This window comes from Eptatretus burgeri, chromosome 10, assembly GCF_056783735.1.
Source record: "Eptatretus burgeri isolate ZD-2024b chromosome 10, Ebu_testis_v1, whole genome shotgun sequence".
In the NCBI taxonomy this organism is placed as follows: Eukaryota; Metazoa; Chordata; class Myxini; order Myxiniformes; family Myxinidae; genus Eptatretus; species Eptatretus burgeri.
The window spans coordinates 403,105-418,555 of record NC_140970.1 but is presented as its reverse complement, the minus strand read 5'-3'; the positions used below and the strand labels follow the sequence as shown (position 1 = coordinate 418,555).

Below are 15,451 nucleotides of genomic sequence, written 5' to 3'. Positions count from 1 at the left end.
GTTTTCCGAAGAAGTCCGAGCTAAATTCCGGGTGATCGGCGGAGTCGACTCTTCGGCTCCATCTTGCGGTCATGCTCGTCGCGGACGCCCGGCCTGCAACAGTATTTCCTCCTCTTGACTGTTCCTTTTCTTCTGTCGTGTCCTGATCCATTCAGTGTTTTAGCTCTTCCACAAGCCTTGACTCTGTGTACAAAATAATTCAAAGTGAGTGTGCTGTCAGTGGAGATGATAAAGTATATATACATTTATAAATAATTCAGTGTGGAATGGAGGGAGGGAGCAGCGATGGTAAAGTGTGTGTGTGTGTGTGTGTGTGTGTGTGTGTGTGTGTGTGTGTGTGTGTGTGTGTGTGTGTGTGTGTGTATTGTTATGGTTCTAGGAACCGTATGCATACAAACATACAGTTGTCCCGAAGTTAGTTATGCCATTAGTATATGTGCAGATAGATTCCTCCCTTGTGTGTAGTGGGAAGACACTGTGGTGCATTGCGATGGGCTTTTAGTTAGGATTATAAATCATTTCTCCCCTTTTATTTTATTTCCCCTGTTGTTGGAGCAGCAGTACCTTCCTCTCGCTTGCTACTCTCGTTTGGGCTGGACAAGCGCTTCACCGCCTACTCGCCTAACCAGCGACTCGGTTTTAGAGGCAAAATCTTGTAGTAGTTCCTTCTTGGTGGGTCCTCACACGCGTGGAGTGGGCGGGCTTGGCGGCCTGGCCGAAACCCGCCCAGAAAGGGCGGACCCCATGAAGGCCCTGTCCAATCGGGACGGGCGACGACGTCTGCTTCGCCAAGGCCCTCCCCGCCCAGGGGATCTATAAAGTACGAAGCGATCCTCAGAGGAGAGTTGAGTGCTTGGAGTTCGTGGAATTCGTAGTTGGATTTGAGGGTTCGTTTTGTGGGGGTGGTTGAGTTGGTGGAAGGGTCTTGAGAAAGAAGGAAGGTCGTTGGTTCTTTGGTGGTCAGAGAGTTCGGTGGGTTCGTTGGCGTTGTTGCAAAGTGTCGACTCTCGTCTCGCCTCGGCGGCGCGCGCTCTCCACTCAAGCTCCTTCACGGACACGAACTCCACACGTGCAGTTGTGGCTGAACAACTCAACCTTTGTCAGGTGCCACACCATGGAGCATCCCTTCCCCCGAAACTCTCAGGTTCTGAGAACTGCGACCTCAACTCCCCCCCCCCCCCTTCCGAACTGTGAAAGGTCTCCTTTTCTTTTAATGGGGTTTATTTTGTCTGAGTGCGTGGCATCTGTCTTTTAAGTAAATTGTATAAGATTTTTGATTGTTGTAATTGTTGCTTGTATTAATCTCGCGTAAGTCTGCACTGTGTCCGCTTTTATAAGTTGCTGTAAAAATTGTCGCACTAAATCTCTCTCTTCTTTCCCCTGCATAACACACCAATAAACTTGTTCCTGTGCCACATGACTTTCCTCGCCTTAGTGTAAATAAATGATTGAAGAAATGTTCTCAGTTCGTTTTTGTCTTTTCCTTCATTGGTCCAGCATGGTTCGGATCTAAGTTTAGCCAGGTCTTTATCCCCCATAATCTGTTAATTCTAGCCAGTACGTCCTTGGCAGTTCCGCTCGGCTGCATCCAATTCTGAGTTGGTAGTTGGTACTCTACCGTAGTTGGTTGAGTGATCCGGTTCGGGCAAGGCGTACTGAGGGCGTGGTTCCCCGGTAGTCGAAACCGCGTGGTTAATTCGGTAACCTGATTACCTACGCTACGCGGTTGAGGTATTGGCGTCCACGGTCGGTTGAGCGACGGCCTACAATTACGGGAATCTGGTGGGAGATGGCGTAACTCCACCCACCTTGTGGTCGTTCTCACCACCGGACCCTGGCCCGCAACAATATGTATAATACATCATGTGTATATATGTTGGTCGTGGAGATGTCTCCAGGTATTGACTTGACAGCACCCAAAATATAAGCCTCCTGTCAGGCTGATGCTTGGTTGGGGACGGAAAAAAGTTTTTGACTGATTGAAAAAAAAAAATTCCCATAGGTTTGGATTAATTTGATGTTTACTTTGTATATTTTTCCTCTCGGGGAGCGTTTCCATGTTTCAGGGTGGGACAAACAGACAGCATTAGCCTGTTTGATTTATATATATATATATATATATATATATATATATATATATATATATATATATATATATATATATATATATATATATATATATATATATATATATTGAACATCGCCGCTGATTATGTCTCGCACGGTAAAACCGCATAATCTGTAAAGAACAACCGTCCATCTGCCACCCAGATGATTGTTCCCACTAATGCAAACCAATCAACCAGAAGGCACGTGATGCGATTGGTAGGTAAATCAAAATATGTGGCGTGTGACGAGCACTCCCTCGATCTCCATTGGACATAGCCCTGCACCAAAGCATCACCTCCAATCCGGAGGCCTCGGCCCAGCAACTCTGTCAGACACAGATGACATGGTCAACATTAACTGTTGTTGTTCTTTGCGGATTATGTGGTTTTACCGTGTGAGACATAATCCACGGCGATGCTCACCATAACAATAAGGAGATGTGTCTGATGTTTAAAGGATGAATATGGTCATCATTGGTTAGATATTTATCGGTATGCCGTCCTGATGAGGGTAAGGTCAGGTATGGGAGCATGTGCCAGAACAGCACGTCGCTGCGTCCACTTTCCGCCGGTACTCCAGGGGCCTCCGTCTGGCCATCCCCCAGGCAGATGCCAGGCCCATCCCCATCTCCTTGAGATGATGGTCAACCTGTTGCAACCATGAGGCACGTGGTCGACCCACTGGCCTCCTCCACTCATGAGACTCCCTCGCTGAGAGAATCTGGTGAGCAAGATCAGAGTCAGGAAAACGAGCCACATGTCCATACAGCCGCAACTGACGCTCACGGACTATGCAGGTAACAAATCTCATCCGAGTCTCTCTCAGCAACCGCTCGTTGGACACAAAATCCGACCAGCGATAGCCAAGGATTCTCCGAAGAGACCTGGTACCAAAGGAATTAAGTCTCCGTCTCAGATCCTTGGTCAGAGTCCAAGTCTCGCACCCATAGAGCAAGACTGGAAGTACCAAGGACCTGAAGACTCGGACTTTCGTCCTCCCGCACAGGTACCGGCAGCGCCACACCCCATGATCCAGTGAATCCATGACTCCCCAGGCCCGACCCAGACGTCTATTGACCTCTGACTCACAGCCAGCAGAGACATGAATATCACTGCCAAGGTAAGTGAATCTCTCCACGACCTCAACATCCTCACCACAAACAGACACAGACAGGACAGCAGCATCCAAGATGTCACCGAAAGCCTGGATCTTAGTTTTGACCCAAGAAACCCGTAATCCCAACGGCTTCGACTCCTCATTCAGCACCTCGAGGGCCCCCAAGAGGATGTCTAAAGTCTCCGCAAAGATGACTGCATCATCTGCAAAGTCAAGGTCCGAGATCTTGACATTCCCAAATGACGCACCGCAACTTGATCTCTCCGACATCCTCCCTAGAATCCAGTCCATACAAGTGCTGAAAAGTGTGGGGGCAAGTACACATCCCTGACGAACTCCAGTAACAACTGGAAATAAGTCAGAGATGGTACCACCACACTTCACAGCACTCTCAGTACCAGAGTAGAGTTCAGACATCAGATCGATCAGTTTTGGTGGCACCCCACGAAGACCAAGAATCCTCCAGAGGACATCCCGATTCACTGAATCGAACGCTTTACAGAGATCAACATAGGCTGCAAGCAGCCCCTGCCGAAACTCTCATCTGCGTTTGGTGAGGACACGAAGTGCAAGGATACGGTCAATCGTTGACCTCTTTGGTGTAAAGCCTGACTGCTCTGGACGCTCGTGCTCAAGCAGATGGTGGCAAACCCTATCGAGAATTATCCGAGCAAAGACCTTGCCCGGCACTGAGAGCAGCGTCACCCCTCGGTTGTTGTTGTTGCAGTCTTGGCGATCACCCTTCCCTTTCCAGAGAGGGACAACAAGGCCCCTCTTCCAGTCAGTTGGGATGATGCCTGTATTCCAGGCAGAGCACAAAACTGCATGCAACGACACGAGTGCAGCATTTCCACCAGCCTTGAGAAGTTCGGCATGGATGCCACAGATCCCTGGAGCTTTGCCCCGTTTCAACTGGTTCACCGCAGCCCGTGTTTCTACAAGCGTAGGTGGACCACAGTTGATTCGAGGGTCAGCAACAGGGATTGTAACACCCTTGACGTCCAACTCGACAGTTGGGGGATCAGCCTGGTACAACCGCTTAAAGTAACCGGCCCAGCGGGCCTTCACTTCAGACTCCTCTGTCAAGAGCCTACCACTCTCTGCTCGAACTGTAGTGCTCCGAGGGATGGGCTTGGATGAACGTAATGCGCGAATTCCCCTGTAAGCGGGACGAGAATCACCTGTCCACAGGTGATGCTCTACCCCCTCACAGATTCCTCGCACATAGGCCTCCTTGTCCACCCTCAGTGCACGTACAGTTTTACGCCTCAGCTCCCTGAACAGCTCAGCTCTGCCATTCAGCCTGGCCCTGCGACTCTGGTCAATGCTATCCAGTGTCCCTTGAGAGACAAAATTCTTCTTTGCCCTGCAGTGAGCTCCAAGGCATCCACCGGCAACATCAAGGACGGTGGTCTTGAAGGCGCTCCACAACTCTTCAGGACCCCCCAAAGCACCCAGACCCCCCAAGTGTCCACTCAGCCTGTTCGCAAATCCTCAGCTACTCTCTCATCCCTGAGCTTGGCAACATCCAGCCTCGGCTGGGATGGTACCATTCTCCAGGATTTAAGGTGCAGCTTTAGAGTTGCTCCAACAAGCCTGTGGTCAGTATTGAGGAACTGAGCACTCCGGTAGACCCTGCAGTTCTGGATCATCCTCCAACGACCGTCAATGAGGACATGGTCAATCTCCTTTGCCACACCGCCAGCGTTGGAATACCAAGTCCAGCGATGAGCTTGTGGGCGCTGAAACCATGAACCAGCCACCCTAAGTCCATGACTTCTTGCAAAGTCAAGGAGCTTAGTGCTATTCTGGTTCATAGTTCCTGACCCATGGGGACCAACACGCACCTCATAACCGTCCCTATCAGTTCCAGTCGATGCATTGAAATCCCCCAAGACTAGAAGTGTATCTCGTCTGGGGCACTGATCAACCACAGACTCGAGTGTGGCGTAGAATGCATCCTTCACGGTGAGATCACTCGCCTCAGTCGGAGCATAAACGGAGACCAGGGAAATGACACCGAAGGAGTGACGAATCCTTAATCTCATAATACGCTCGTTGACCGGTGTTACCTCAATTATCATTGGGGTCAGCTTATTGGACACAGCTACAGCAACTCCTTGGGTATCGTAACCATCAGAGCGACCAGACCAATAGTAGGTGTAACCACCCACCATTATCTCGCCGCAATCCGGTCTCCGAACCTCAGAGAGAGCTGCAATCCCGATGTCCAAACGCTTGAGCTCAGATGATAACAGAGACAGGTGATCATCCTCTCTTAGGGATAGGACATTCCAGGCACCCACCCGAAGGGACCGCCTCAGGTTAACCCAAGGAGACCGCCGTCTGGTGGACGACACCTCAGCACCACTCCGACACACTCTCCCACAATCTGACCCAGGGATGTTACCCCGTGGTTTCCCTCCTATCAAAGATTGGGGGTCCCGAAGGCTTTGCCCCAATCCTGTGATCCGGTGAGCTGCCCTGCGAAGGGAAGCTGCACAGGAGGTACTCCCACGGAGTGGGTTTTCAGATTTTTTTGCGTTTTTGCGTTTTGCGGAATGAAGGGTTTTACGGTGGCCGGAGTGCAAATCCTGCCACCAACCTCCTAATAAGAAGTGACCCAACTCAGGAGGACGTCCGCAGACACAGTTGGGCACTAGATATGGATGGCCGTTGGCTCACAAGGAGCTCCTCCGCCCTTTGACAGGTTTTGTTTTTAATCCTGCTGGGTGTCCATATCCAAACACCCTCCTCACCAGAAAACCTAGTGGGGGAGACGGTTTAGTCGCCGACAACCCGACCATGGAACAGGTTAGTACAGGTTTACATGGTACCTGGAGCAGGTCACAAATCGAACCTGACCTGACATACAATGTTTACCCCTAGAGATGAGGGTAAACAAGCTCAAAATCCAGATACGTGGCTCCATTTGATGTATAACTGATGATGACCATGTAATCTTTGTCTGTTTGACAGAGTTGCCAGGCCAAGGCTTCCGGATTGAGATATATGGATATATTAGATTTCTGGTCATGTGATTAGATACGCAAAAAAATTTTGAACAACATAACTAGTAAAGGAAACATCTTATTTCATTATAAAAAAAAAACAATTGCACATCAGGTATGCAATAATGACAAAGTTTTTGACTCTTCCACCAACTTTGCAAACATTCCTCTTTCTCCCTTTGCCACTCCATTACTTTTTCTCAATTCCCCACCCCCACCAAATTCTTTCCTTCCACCCTCTCCCTTGAAAAAAAACCTTTTGCTTCCCTTGTTTTTTTGGGGGGGTTTTGCGCATCATGTGTATGGCCCTTTACTTCTTTCAACAGCTGAAGAGTGTCTAAAATATTCAAATTGATGATGAAATGTGCAGATGCACCATGACAGTTCTTTGTGATTTTGAAGCAATCAATTTGCTGGAGGTCAATTCCAATGAAAATGTGGAAAAATGTAAACTATTGTGTTTTTCAACTTGATGTTGTAATTGTTATTCATTAAAAAATACAGGTTATGTTGTAATGCATTCAAAAATATTCTCACATCACTGCATAAAGATGGATAGCCAATGGATACTGTGTTTTTGCTCCCTTGCCACTTTGACTATTACTCCTCTTCTTTCTTTCTTCTTTTTTTTATTCATTCCAACACCGACTCCCTGAGCAGAACAACCCGGAATTTTCATCAACCCAAATAATCTGGTTCCTGAACCTCAAGGTATTTGACATGAATTTGCATTATATTGTTTGCCATTTTATACATTAACAAATATTATATTGAAGGGTCAATCTCAATGGACCTCTCCCATCTGATTATGAATGTGGAATTTGAATTGGGCAGTCAGTAACATGAAATAATTGTGCGTGTGTGCGTGTGTGCCTCTCCTCTCTTTCCTGATTTTTTTTTAATCTCTTTCTTTCTTTCTTTCTTTCTTTCTTTCTTTCTTTCTTTCCCTTCTCTTTTTCTCTCTCCTTTTTTCTCTTTTCTTTTTCCCTTTCTTTTTCTTTCTCTCTTTGAATTCCTATCTCTGCAGACTATCATTCTCTGCTCAAAGGCAGGTCTAGTTCTGCCAAAGCAATCCCATGGCAAGGATTAAAATGGGTCGTTTTCTTTTGCCTTCCCATTCTTCGTAAGCACAGGAAATTACAATTTGGCCAGGGTTCCAGCAATAACTCAACTACTCTTTGCAAAGAAGGCCTTGGAGTCTTCAAATCCACCTGCTAAAGCCAGCAGACTGGTTCTCGGTTTAACATTGTCCAATGGACGATGAACTTTGTGATACAATGGCCGACCAGCAAAGCACCACCAATCTGACAGGTTATCTTTGGGCTGAGAATCGACCCCAGACTAGACATCTCAAAGCTAACTGTGTAACCTTTGCACCATCCTGTCAAGACTACAGGTTATGTAATGTACTTCATCTTTGGCTGCTTCCAAAGCCTTAAACATTATTGTTATTCAAAGATTTAATCTCCAATTAATACTCAACTGCTTTATTCATGAGTTGTGTCAATTAATTTGCAATGCGTTTGCCGAGGAAACATGAACGAGAAGAAATCATATAATTGATTTAGATTTGGGTTGGTAATTGAGTTGGTTTGGTTGAAAACAAAAATGAGTTGATGTGATTTGTTCCAAAAACTTTGCTGCAACTCTTGATAGTGTGTGAATGGAACTATCTGATTCTGACTAATGATATGTCTAGCTCAATATCCAGGCTGATATTATAAGCCATCTAAGCAGCTAGATTAGTTGTTCCCAAAGTGGGTGATAAGGCCCTCCCCCCCGGGGGCATTGGGAGGATCGAAGGGGACGACAAGGGAAAAGGGGGTGTCAGGGGGGCACTCAGTAGCAAGAGGGGTGGCTGAGGATTTGACAAGCTAAATTCAACAATTGAACTACTTAACATAAGGCTTGCATGTAAAAGCATAATGGTTTTGGTTATACAGGGCCCTGACATGAGTGCTTAGAAGGAACATGTTGCCTGAACAAACCCTAACTCACCGATCCTCCCTGACTTCGCTCGTCATTGCTCAGTGCCCAGGCCCCCTCAGACTATGCTTCTTGCTTATGTTGGCTTCATAAAAGATGAAAGCTTGGTTCAAGAGTTGTTATTTGCAAGGCAACTAGAAACAGACACGAAAGGGGAGTCAATATTTCATGTTGTTGAGCATATTTTCAAGGAGAAGGAAATTCCGCTTACCAACATTCTTGCTTGTGCAACAAATGGGGCACCATCAATGACTGGTCGTTACCACGGATTTCTCACTTTTTTGAAAGAAGCTGTACCTAATATATTTGCAATTCACTGTGTAATTCACAGACAACATCTTGTCGCAAAAAACCTAAGTTTTCGGCTTCACAAATCTTTAAATACTGTTATCACAGTGATAAATAAAATCAAGGCCCACGCTCTCAATTCTCGACTATTTTGAGAGCTTTGTATTGAGAATGATGAACATTTTGAACGCTTGCTGCTGCACACGGAAGTCAGATGGCTTTCATGCTTTTATGCCTGAGATGCTTTTATGCGCTTTTTGAAATTGTGATAGAATTCTTTAATGACCTGAATGGTTTGCTCAGTAATGAACTCAAGAATATCAGGCATGACATTGCTTATTTGTCAGAAGCATTCACAAAGTTCAATTAGATAAATTTGCAATTGAAAGGAAATGATGTGAATCTTATCAAAGTCAAATCAGTCGTCTCCAGGTTTATGTCCAAGTTAACCCTATTCAAGCGCAGCATTGGCCATCATGAGCTATTCCAATTTCCGAGCATCTCTGAGTTGGAAGAGAAAGACAGAATACCAGGTGATGATCTTCAAGTATATTGCGCACACCTGGATGAGCTGCACAAAAACATGTCTCAGAGATTTCAGGATCTATTCTCGATCCAAATTCTAGACTGGGTAATAAATCCATTCCTATACACTTCCAATGAGGAAACAGGAAGGATGGAGGAAGACCTGATCTCATTGCAAAATGATGTTGAGCCGAAGCCAAGGTTCAAAAAATCCTATCAAGACTTTTGGCTGCAGAAAAGATCTCTGAACGCTATCCTGCATTGTGGAAAAAGCTCAAGATGCTCGTTATTGCCTTTCCAACATCATATTTAGTAGAGCGCTGTTTCAGTGCGGTCGCCCAACTTGTTTCCAAGCAACGAAACAGACTGCAAATTACTGAGCGTGGGGATCTGAGACTCCGTCTGAGTGACTTTCAGCCTGATGTTGAGAAGCTGATATCACTGCACCAAGCTCATCCATCTTGTTGAAAGTTCAGAGAACAATGAAGTAGGTGGACTACTAATGTACACTATTATATTGTTGATTAAAGTTGGTTTTACTGGAATATGTTATTAAATTCTTCAAAACAGTCATTAAATCAAGTAGAAAGCTTATTTGTAGCTTTATATTAAATTTGAATAAATAGTGCATTCAGTTGTCATTGTTTTGAATTTGCAGTTGCTATCTTCCACTGTGCAGCATAAATCAAAATTTTAAAAAGTTTTTATGTAATGCAGGGAATGGGAGGTGGCTTTGGGGAAGTGCTCTGGGGGCCAAGGGGGGCAGTAACCCAAAAAAGTTTAGGAACCACTGAGATGGATAATCCCAAAAGGCTGCTTGTGTGTGTGTGTGTATATATATATATATATATATATATATATATATATATATATATATATATATATATATATATATATATATATATATATATATATATATATATATATATATATATATATATATATATATATATATGTATATAAGAGTGTGTGTAATCCGTCTAACTCATCCGTCTTATCTGTCTGATGTGTGTCAGGGGTCTTAATGGTTTTAGGGGTACTTTGGGTCTTTTTGGATCTTCAATGGTTGAAGGGGTCGACACAGTCTAAAGCAGTCTATGTGTGTATGTATATATATATAAATATATATATATATATATATATATATATATATATATATATATATATATATATATTGTTGCGGATTCGCGCCCGCCGGCGTGCTGACGGCCACGTAACTCGAATCGCGGCACGCCGCCCACCGGACGGACAATCCAGTCGTGACCCTCTCGGACTAACGCCGGGAACCAGTCACGGGTGGACCTTTCGGTCTCACCGCGATCGAGCCAATCAGCCCCCGCGTGGGATAGGGTTGCTCGCCAAATTCGACCTACCTAAGTACCCACGCGGAGGGTAGACCGGGCGATCGCACCTCGCCGCAGGTCGACTTCGGACACGGGCCACTTAAGCGACCCGTTCCGTACTATCGGGATAACCGAGCGGTGTTATTCGTCGACCTCGACGGTTCGATTAATTATCGGGCGTATTCAGCCCACTACCAACCCTTTACGTGAAGCAAGATGAGGATTCAATGAAGGAAATGACGAAGCGAAGCGGGAAACAGTTCAACACAAAGCACATTTATTCGCGATGAACGGAAAGCACACATATTCAATTCCACCAAAAGCACACAGAAAAGAAAAACACAATTCAATTTACACAAAAAGCAAATGCGACAATGCAGATCTAATACCGATTACGCGAGCACACGGCAACACTTATACAATTTTACTTCACAGACGGCGCCGACAACACATACCCAAAACCAAGGAAAAGAACACCCTCAAGGATGAGGCGGGCCTGAGGCCGAGACCGGGTCGGGCCTACCCGTCTGGTGATGAGACGCGGAGCGGCGATGGTGCCTCAACTCCGCGGGCCTCGCGGGCAGTGTCTGGTAGGGGGTGGGAAAGGGGCCCCCTTGGTCGCACTATCTCAGCGCGGGGGGAAACAGGAGGGGGTTGCTGATGCTCGGGGTATAGAGGATTCCTACTCTGGCTCGAGTCCCGCGACGAGCGTCTCCACCTCGGCCAGGTCGCGCTGTCGGCCTCCCTGGGGTGCAGCTCCCTGCACGACGCGAGCACCCCCTCGTCTGCCCTCGCCGCCTCTCCACAGCTCCGTCCCCTCCGCTCCGACTCCAACGCACACGACGACCAGCTCCTTCTTGCCAACTCCACCGCCCGCGAAGTCTTAACTCTCTGTTCTCTCTCGACTCTACTACTCACTGGACTGACGAACACGGTCGCTTATATCAGCCCCGTGGCTTCGCCCTCTCATCTTTGACCCCCTCCCTTCGACCTTTCACCTCGCTCCCCATTGGCCCGAGAAAAAGTGGGCGTGAATGCTTTTTGATCCATAAATTTGCAGATATCGATCGCCCTCCAACGCCCTGGGGGCGGGGCCAATTCGCCCCTCGCTCACCGATTGGACGGCAAAAAGTGGGCGTGTGTCGTTTTTGATCCGTTTTTGAAGCACAAAATCCGTGATTTTGTACACGCTGTTCGGCGCGCGCCCTGCACGAGTCCAACACCGGTACCCACAAGCGGCGCAAGAACGGTGGCGATGCGACAGTTGCGAGGTGTGACGTGAAGCGGCGCCGCGGTGGGTGGTTGATGTGGTGGTTGGTGGTGGTGTTCATGGCGATTGGTCCAAAATAAAGATAGCAAAAGAAAAACAGCTATCCTGAAGAGTCGCAGCACGCATAAATGACATGTATTCCCACTAGACAACGGGTTTGGGCCTAACTACACATGTACTTACCGAGATATCTCACCTAAGGGACCTGAATGGTGGTTTGCGAATTTGGTAACCACAACACTACCCCCTCCCCTTTTTACAGACTCGTCCCGAGTCGTCAAATTTTCGTGTGCCATCATGTGTAGTTTTCCCCTAGTACATTTTACCTACGGATCCCTGAGTGCGACATTCATGGTATTCGTGTCCCCAAAATAAATAACCTGAGGGCTGCGTAACTACCTAAACAAACTCACTCACACGGACGACTTAAATAAAATTGCCGGCGCTAGGACAGACATGCCGGGGGCGCACTCATATTTACAGTACATCTTAACCTTAACTTACAAATTTTACACTAAACCATGGCCCAGGATCATTGAACTCTGCAAAAAGAAAGCAGTTAGCAGGGAGCCAGGCTGCCCACATGCAGTCTCTGGCTCAAAACAATGCAGGTGACAGGGCACGTGGCTGGCTGCTCACACGCAGTCCAAGGCCTTCCCTTTTGAACTGAACGCAGTGAACCACAACGGTGCATGGGCCGCACAAACGTAGTCTCCGTGCCAGCTCAAGTGGCACACGCAATGAGCACACGAATGGATGGATGAACACAAACACGGTGCACGGGCCGCCACTGCAGGCCCGTGTTGTAGCTGCCAACAGGGCAGTTCTTGCAGCTTGCAAACTGTTGCCTTGCGGATCCTGGCGCACATGGAAATGAACAGGGGGGGGCAAAGCAAAAATTGAACGGGGCTGGTGAACATGGGCAGTGGGCATGGCATGGCAAAGGTGCAGGCAACACAGCCCGCAGAAGAAGGCCGCTGCAGGCAAACACAGCCCGCAGAACCAGGCCGTTGCAGGCAAACACAGCCGGCAGATGAACTGGCCGGCACAGGCCTTGAAGAAAAACAGCCAGCAGATGAACTGGCCGGCACAGGCCTTGCAGCACAGCAGCTGCAGACGATCCAGCCGGCACAGGCCTTGCAGCACAGCAGCTGCAGACGATCCAGCCGGCACAGGCCTTGCAGCACAGCAGCTGCAGACGAAGTTGGCCGGCCTCCGCCTTGAAGCAAAACACGGCCAGCCGATGAAGTTGGCCAGCTCTTGCCGTTCAGTGGAGGGTGGTGGAGGGAGTGCGGTGGTGCTGGCCACTTGGAGGGCGGGCTCGGACCTACCTACCTGTCTCCCTCCCAACCTTTCGCCTTTGCCTGTCACTGTACATACCCACTCCCTTAATTTGTCAAACCCCAATTTAGCCCCAACTTTTTTTTTTTTCTTACTTCCCCAATATAAATCGTCCCCTAACCCCCTTTACTGTCCTTGTTCGGCTAACCTATTCTGTCACCTAGCCTACTCCCAACCCCTACGTTCCCTTCCCGGAGGGGAATAAGGGAGAGCTAGCGTCCTGTGTTGAGGCCCAACTCAAGCCTCAGAATGGCCTCCCCAGAGTTCGGCGATCTAACCCAAAGTGGGTCCAGCGGCCCACAACGAGAGCGAGGGGATGGATGGTGCGGAGGGGTACATCTCCTAATCTACCCTAACCATTTAACTGTTAAACTACCCCGGGGCTTTCAACAAGCGCCTCTCGCTTAAACTATTGGTTCTAACAACCCAGATTCCCGTCGCCTGTGTTGGTGTCCTCACAATTTCGGGCCTCGCCCCCCAATTTTCTCTCCGTGCCCTCACACGGTCTCCTGGCTGGGACACGTGGCTCCCTTTGGCAGGCACGACCCTCTGCCGATTCTCCCGCTATGGCACCCCGGGCACTACACTGCCTCCGAGCCTACCAGCTCCCTAACACCGGGGAGTGCCCCCCATGGCACCTCCCCTGAAACGCACACGTGGCAGGCCGGCCTCCCGGGCCCCTTTCCGAGGGTCACCCGTGCCCACAACACTGCCCACGCGGCTAATGGCGCCCGGGCCCCCGCACCAAGCAGGCGCACCCGTGCCCACTACTCTATCCCGGCCCCCCATGGGCCCATGGCCTACCGCGGCCGACTAGCCTGGTGCCCGGGGTACCCACTCAGCGATACTCACCTTTCGCAGCCACGCTCCCAAGCCCGTCAACAGGGCTCCTGCACCCCTCCAAACGGGTTTCGAGCCTACACACCCACCAACAACAAAACGACCTCCATTTTTCAATTTGACTAACCCCCTAACTCACTTTATACTGACCCCGGGGTCCCTTGGGCGGGAGTCACTCCTCCCCCCAATCACTCATCGCACCATGCATTCCCCATTCACTCCACACACACAGACCCGCTGGCCTCACTCACTCACCAAGCACATGCCTCACAATTCACCAACTCTTCAACACACACACCACTGAACTCTGCCATCCTTCTAACTACCTCCCCTAACTAACTCGTGCTCCCACGTCGTCCCTTAAACTATAGCACGTTCCATTAACCTACGTAGCTAAGCGACGTCCCCACTACACATCCAAAGTCTGTCCCTGTCTCCAAAATAATCCCATACTCCATTTTCCCAACCTAAATCTGACTAACAATCCCTCTAACTAATCCATTCCACGGACTCCATGAGGACTTACCCCTGCCCCATGAAGTCGGTCTAACTAAGCTAACCCTTCCCCCTAACTAGTTTCCATCCTGTGCCCCAGTAAGGGGGTCTTCCACCCCTTGCCCAGGAATCCTGTGCACCCGAAAGTGAGGCTTGTTTTTTTTTTTTTTTTTTTTTTTCCCATGCGCAGCACCTGCGCGGCAACTCAGAGCTCGCGCACTTTACACATGCCCGTGACGTCATGCAGCTGCACGTGTTCCTCGTCCCTCCTTGGACGGTACCATCCGGCAGAGATACCCCTCCTGCCGGATTCCAACCACACGTGCAGCCATGACGTCACCGTGCGCATAAAAAAAACACAAGCCCCACGTCTCGAGGGGTTCCCCACGCGAACACATGTGCTTTGCCCGTTGGAGCTTAACACACACGATCGCGTGGAGAACCCGTCCGGTCCAAATCCGTAATCCTGCCTAAACTTTGTCCGTCCGCGGGATCGGCAAATCCACCGCTGGCGTTTCCGGACCGGGACTTCACTCTCGCAAGCGAGCACGTGGTGGTCTCGTGCGTTGCACAGCACGAACCGCGTGCTCACTGCTGGGTGAACCAGGCACGGTCCCCGAAACAACTACAGCCGCTACTCGGCTTTCTTTCTTTACATGTCGCCGTCGTCGCCATTCCACACACGCATACCTGCGTGTTACGACGCTCACACTCCATTCCATCACATTCACACCGGGAGACGCGGCTGCGTGCTCCCGCATGCCAACCGACATCTCCCTTACATACCGCTCTCTCACACACACGGTCTCCCTTGCATACGGCCGTTCACTCACGCGTGCCTCACTACTCACACAAACCATACTACTTACACACGCGGGGGCACTCACCCGCGGTGCCTCATCCACACTCCGTGCCTCACTCACACACGCGGGGGAACTCACCCGCGGTGCCTCACTCATACTGGCCGTTTCACTCACACACACGGCCTCTTCCACACACGGTGCCTCATCCACACACCGTCCCTCACTCACACACGCGGGGGCACTCACCCGCGGTGCCTCATCCACACTGGCCGTGCTGGGAAGCACGTACTCTGGCACAATCGCCACCTCACCATTCACACACGG

The 15,451-nt window shown here is 49.1% G+C and overlaps 1 protein-coding gene across 7 annotated transcripts in view; it reads left to right on the top strand.

The window, feature by feature from the left end:
* The window catches only part of LOC147017785 (nuclear factor NF-kappa-B p105 subunit-like), a 133,063-nt gene that overhangs the window by 79,474 nt on the left and 38,138 nt on the right, over window positions 1–15,451 (top strand). For all 7 annotated transcript variants that reach the window (XM_085896752.1, XM_085896750.1, XM_085896751.1 and 4 more), the window contains exon 13: window positions 6,897–6,947. In XM_085896752.1, the coding sequence (XP_085752878.1) occupies window positions 6,897–6,947 (51 nt within the window). The remainder of the gene's footprint in view (window positions 1–6,896; window positions 6,948–15,451) is intronic.